We start from the raw sequence: 6056 nt of genomic DNA on the forward strand, positions 1-6056 counted from the left end.
CCTTAAATGCTCCCAGCTTCACAGTCCAGCAAATATTTTCCTCAAACCTCATTCTGATGGGTTTTAGGGTCGACTGGCCCTGTTCCATTCCCCTGTAACATTTTAGTGAGGAGGTTAGGAAGTGCTGGAGGCACACGGAGGTGGTAGCATTGATGGTACTTGGCGAGTCCACAGAGGAAGATCAGAATTTAGTGGCACCTTTACGTGTGGAATAGATGCTGAGTCCATTCATTCACTGAGTCCTTACCGTGGGTGGGCAGACCGTCAGGCAGAGTCTTTCACATATACATGGGCACCTTCCCGGTGTTACTCTGGCTTCCACACACTTCCATGTAAGGGTAGACTTTCTTAGATTTGCTCACTCTTTCAGCTGATGTGGCAGATGTTAGACATCGCCCTGTTAAAGTCTTTCCTGCCTACTTAAAGGGGAGGTGAGGAAGTAAGTCTGTATCTTGGCTGAGAGCAGACGTTATAGTGATTGTCACCAGAGCTACTAGCAGCATGGCCAGTCTGGAAGGCTAGCTTCTAATTAACTACTGACTCATGCATTTTTGAGAATTCTTTTGAAAAATTCAAGGGGCCTGAAATATTCTCACATCTGTCCTTCTCTTGTAGCAGTGAGGGCATTAGTCCCATTTGAGCCTGGATGGAGATTAGGCTATACAGAAGCTGTATTTCGCTGAGAACCATCTTGAATCCAGATTTCCAAGTTTTAGATCTATGAGTGTTAACATTCTCCTTTTATTTCTCTGATCAGTTTATCTGTAGAGATTGTTAGTGAAACAAATATGTTTTCCTGGGGTGACTTATTGAAGTGAATCAGTCTTTGACTATGAAAGATTCAAAAGGTAAAGTTAAGAATCAAGGCAGTAAACAATATTCAAGGTAAGTTCATTCACTGCATCTCTATGAGGCATGCTTTGGAATTATTTAAAAAAACATTTTTTATAATATACTCAATATCCCTACATATCCTTTAGCCTCTGTGCTGTTAACAAGACACCCCCAGTGATAACTTGCTTTTGAAATAGATGTAGTAGCAGATGGAGGATTCAGGGATCAAATAAAAAACTCATTTTAACATCTGAGTTCCCAACTCTGAAGAAGGTGTGACACAGGTCGTAAGAGACACTTCAAAAACCTTCAAAGCTTACATCCTCTATCATGTTGGAGAGATGTGACCGGGGCATGTGAAACTGCTCGAGAATTATATAACCCTTGCTGACAAAGTGCTGGAGTCAGGATCTCCAATTACCGAGGCATGTCTGGCACGCACAGGCTTCTTTCCCTGGCAGCCCAGTTTGGCTGACTCTGGAAACATCCTCTTCCCGCCAGGGCCTCTGAGCTGTCCTCAGGCTGTTGGCACAGAAATTACACCTCAGGAAGGTGGAGAACTGAGCCGGACCACATTATTGTTCATTATCCTCTGGTATATTTTTTAGATCTTGGTCTAGCTTTGCTTTGCCTGTGTTACAAGTAGGAATCTCCTCTCTCTTTGCCCCCTGCTCCTGTACTGGCAGCTGGCCATGGGTGGGCAGCAGGGGAGGAGCTGGTGGGTGAGAGGAGAGTGAAGTGGGTCTAGTCCAGGCTCTGCCTGAGCAGCCATGTGGTGCTGGGTCCAGATTTCCCTTCTGTGGGAGGAGGAATCCATGAGCTTCCTTCCAAATCTAGCAGCTTGTGTGGCTCAGTGAGGGAACTAGCAGGAGAGACCCTGCTTGACCCCTCTGGTGACGGATACCATTGGAGGAAAAGTGCAAGCAAAGGATGCTGGAAAACCACAGGATGAGGAGTTCCATGACAGGAAAGGTATAATAAGAAACCATAAGGTAGGGCAGATTTATTGTGAAGATTTGAAAAATGTTCACAGAAGTTTTTTGCGGGGGGCCACTCTGTCTTACGCTTCTACGTGCATCCCCATTATGTTTTCTGACCCACAAAATCTCAAAGCTGCTGTTTGATAAGAACACATACTTACCTTTCAGAGTCTCTTCCTTGGCTCTGCCGGTTAGAGTCAGAATTAAAGTCACCGCACAGGTGGGTGTCACTGCACTGTTGATGGGTTAGCACTCTGACGATGTCTTTATGAGGGTATCTCTCACATGTTTTCCATTTCTACTCAGAGCTTTGAAAATGTTAATTTCCTTTTCTTTCTTCCATTGTAAAGACTTAAAAACCTCAACATTTTTGAGAAAAATCTGATGTCTACATTGTATATACCTCTTGCTCTGATACCTTCCATGATTTGGAAATAAATATACAACTATTCTTTTTTGAAAATCTGAAATCTAAAGTTGTCCTTACCAATCCTCCGAGAGGAATTCTCTGATACCTGAAATCAGAAGCAATTATAGAAACAGACAGCATTTACTCTCCAATCTAATTTCACAGGGATTATTTGCCTAGTAATAGAGCCATTTTTGCCATTGGGGTGAAACAAGCTCATGTATGATTCCTGCTCTGTGCATAAACATCTGAGTGGGAAATATTGGCACTTGGCGGGTGGATAGGTGAGTATACGGTGGAGACTGTGGGGAGGGAAGGGAAGGACACAACTGTGAGAGGATAGTCTTATGCCCCTTTTATAGATAAGGAAACAGGCTCAGAGAGGTTGAGTCACTTGCCCAAGGCCACACAGCTCATATTTGAACTGAGGTGTGTGTTTTCCAACATGTAGGTGCTTCCACTGTCTGTCTTGCTCTTGAAGACTGCCTTATGTGGATTGCCACACAAGGCTGTCCTATCTGTCTTGCCTTACCCCGTCATGTGGAATGAATTTTCTACAGTAAGTGTCAGAGTTTCTCAAACTCAATTATTCCACATCCTTTGGAACTACCCAGGCTTCCTAATAGGGTAAGACAGAGGTAAGGTGGGTGGGCAACAAAGTTGCCAAGCTTCAACTATTGTCCTGGAGGTGGGTATGGAGAAGGGGGAATGTGAGTCATCTGTATTTGTTTAATGAATTAATAGTGGTAAACATATATAACATAAACATTTACCACCTAAATCATTTCTAGGAGTCCAGTTCCATGGTATTCAGGTCCACTCACGTTGTGCATCAATGGCTACGCTCCATCTCAACAACTTTCATTGGCCCAAACTGAAGCTCTGGACCCATTAGCTCTACATCCCCTCCCCCAACCCCTTGCACCACCATCCTAGCCTCTGTGTCCATGAACTTACACTGTCGGGACCTCGCATGCATGGACTCATGTAGTATTTCTCTTTCTGTGATGGGCTTACCATGCTGCTTAGCATATTCAGTCCCATTTCATCATGTCACCCTTTGTTTCGTAGGCTTGTTGTAAGACGCTCAACTGAGAACCCAGAATTGCTGCAAAATTACCCAAGCAAAGGTGGGTGTCAGGCCTGCCTTATGAGGTGGGGGCCCTCCCTGTCCCCATCACGCACTGCACTAACAGGGTGACAAGCAGAGTTAAACCATCGTCAATTACATTCTGACACTCTTATCAGTTATACTGCTACACAATTGTCATTTGTTTTGAAACATGTGAGGTCATTCAGTTCTCAAAACAGCACCGTGGGAAGATATTATAATGTCTGTTTGTCAGATGAAAATCCCAGGCTTGCTGGGGTCTCTGTACCTGTTCAGTGTCCCACAGCTAGGACGCAGCTCTGCTGGGATTGTATCCAGGTCCTTTGGCTCCACACTCAGGGTTCTGTGGCCAGGTCACAGTGGCACGGTTACTGCCCACACGTGGAGGGCATGCCTGGCTTGCAAGCTGGCTGTCCAGTGTGGGAATATCCACTTTGGATGCCTTCGTGTTTGATGGCAGGCTTGCTTCACCCTGCGGGAATGACCACTTGGGGGGCCGTGATCGTGGGTCGTCTGTGTCTGCTCACCCCCTGTCCATCATTAGAGGCTGCTGCCATGCATGTTGGGGTCTCTCTAGCATACCTTTGCCTTAGGAGGCAGTCCTGGCTCCCACCTCAGCCTCTTTCCCTTTGCGAACTTGCTGTGCTCTGAGGCCCTGAGTTCGCATGCTGGAACATCCGCTGGGACATCCCCGTGGAACAACAGACTGTGATGCAGTGGGACTGATGTGGCTTCTGAATTGTTTCTTAGCCATTGGTCTGGACTATTGAAGCAGTCTGCAAGTGACTCACATCTGCCTCCACCACCTCTCCCTTTATGGACAGTGATTGAAGTTGGTGACTGTCCTCCCCCCAGCCTACTGTGGAGCCTGGTTAGTTCCATAGGTTGTGGGATAATTGAGGTTGAGAAGGTCTATAAAAGGTCTATACAAGGTCTGTAAGGAATTGGTTCCACATGAAGGTAAAAGACAAGCCTGATCTGGAATCTAAATTATACAACCAGTATAAGACCGACTTCAGGAGCATAAGATATAGTGGAAACATCTAAGTCTTGAAGGATTCAGACCTCAATTCAGGTATGAGCTGTGAGGCAATGAAGGAGTGATGACTCTCTGAGGCTCAATTTTCTTGTGTAGAAAATATCCTCTCATTTTTGTTGTGCGGATTCATCAGCTAATGTAGACCTGCCTGCATTAGAGAAAACACTTCGAGGCAGCATTAGTACCAACTCAGTCCTGTTTTGAGAATGATATCAAACATTTCATGATTGTTTTGTCTACTTGTGTCAGGAGAACATGTTTTGTAGGAGCCCGAGGCTGAGAGGGGACTCAAGATGGGGAGAATGACAATTGTCTTCGACAGCTGAGAAGGATTTTTATAATTATTGGAGGAGAGTTCTTTGATTCTCGATTCTAGGCTGCTAGCCCCTGTGCTTTAAGACATGGCAGCTAAAAACAATGTGACTGAAATCATTCTTTTGGGGTTTTCCCCCAACCAGGATGTACAGAAGACCATTTCTGTGGTATTTCTCCTCATGTACACGGCCATTGTCCTGGGTAACGGCCTCATTGTGGCAACAATCATGGCCAGCAAAGTGCTCACCTCCCCCATGTATTTCTTCCTCAGCTACTTGTCCTTTGTGGAGATCTGTTACTGCTCTGTCACAGCCCCCAAGCTCATCCTTGACTCTTTTATTGAAAGGAAAAGCATTTCCCTCAAGGGCTGTATCACTCAGATATTTTTCCTCCATTTCTTTGGTGGTACTGAGATCTTTCTCCTGACAGTCATGGCCTATGACCGCTACGTGGCCATATGCAAACCCCTGCACTACACCGTCATCATGAACCGGCGCGTGTGTGGCCTCTTGGTGGGTGCAGCATGGGGTGGGGGCTTGCTGCATTCTGTTGGGCAAACGTTCCTCATTTTCCAGCTGCCGTTCTGTGGCCTCAAGGTCCTTGATCACTACTTCTGTGATGTCCACCCCATGCTGACGCTGGCCTGCTCAGACACCTTCCTCATTGGTGTGCTCATCATCCTCAATGGTGGCTCCATTTCAGTGATCAGCTTCATGGTACTGCTTGCTTCCTACGTGGTCATCTTGTGCTCCCTGAGGACGCGGACCTCAGAAGGTCGGCGCAAGGCTCTGTCCACCTGTGCCTCTCACATCGCGGTCGTGGGCCTGTTCTTCATTCCCTGTTCCTTTGTCTACATGAGGCCCTGTGTCACCCTCTCTGCAGATAAGATAGTCGCTGTGTTTTACACAGTGCTCACGCCTCTCTTAAACCCCTTCATTTACTCCTTCAGGAATGCTGAAGTGAAAAATGCCATGAGGAGACTGATGAGGAGAACAGTGATTTGGGGAGAGAAATAGATGATTAAGTTAGGGGAAACTGGAGGAGTAAGGGATGGGAAGCTGGGGCAGTGAGATCCCACTCTGCCTCTACCTTTAAATGATGGGTTGGCCTTGGGCCAGTCACCTTTTTTCTTTAAATTTCAGTTTTCTCATCTTTATGAGATTGGACAGGATTGAAGGAGCCTCTAGAATGAGGTCTAGGGGTCTTCTGCTGCTGCACTTCCACATTTGACCGTGACCTTGAGGCAGCTTGGCTGGTTTTGAAAGAATGAACTCTTCCAGAAAGCCAGGGTCTTTCTGGGAATAATGAGGAGGTTAGTGGAAGAGGAGGAGGGCTGCCTTGGGGGTCAGTGTCCCTGTGTCTTTTGTG

The 6056-nt window shown here is 46.3% G+C and overlaps 1 protein-coding gene across 1 annotated transcript; it reads left to right on the forward strand.

Annotated features, from left to right (window-relative positions):
* Positions 1-4744: 4744 nt before the first annotated feature.
* On the forward strand, positions 4745-5704 carry LOC103672294 (olfactory receptor 4X1). The gene has a single exon (XM_008700958.1). The coding sequence runs from the start codon at positions 4775-4777 to the stop codon at positions 5702-5704; it is 930 nt and encodes a 309-aa protein (XP_008699180.1). The 5' UTR covers positions 4745-4774.
* The last annotated feature ends 352 nt before the right edge of the window (positions 5705-6056 follow it).

This window comes from Ursus maritimus, unplaced genomic scaffold (assembly GCF_017311325.1).
Source record: "Ursus maritimus isolate PB19 unplaced genomic scaffold, ASM1731132v1 scaffold_23, whole genome shotgun sequence".
NCBI classification, from domain to species: Eukaryota; Metazoa; Chordata; class Mammalia; order Carnivora; family Ursidae; genus Ursus; species Ursus maritimus.

What these genes read in the sequence shown, in the direction of transcription:
- LOC103672294 (XM_008700958.1), top strand. Translation starts at nt 4,775, where the DNA reads ATGGCAGCTAAAAACAATGTGACTGAAATCATTCTTTTGGGGTTTTCC.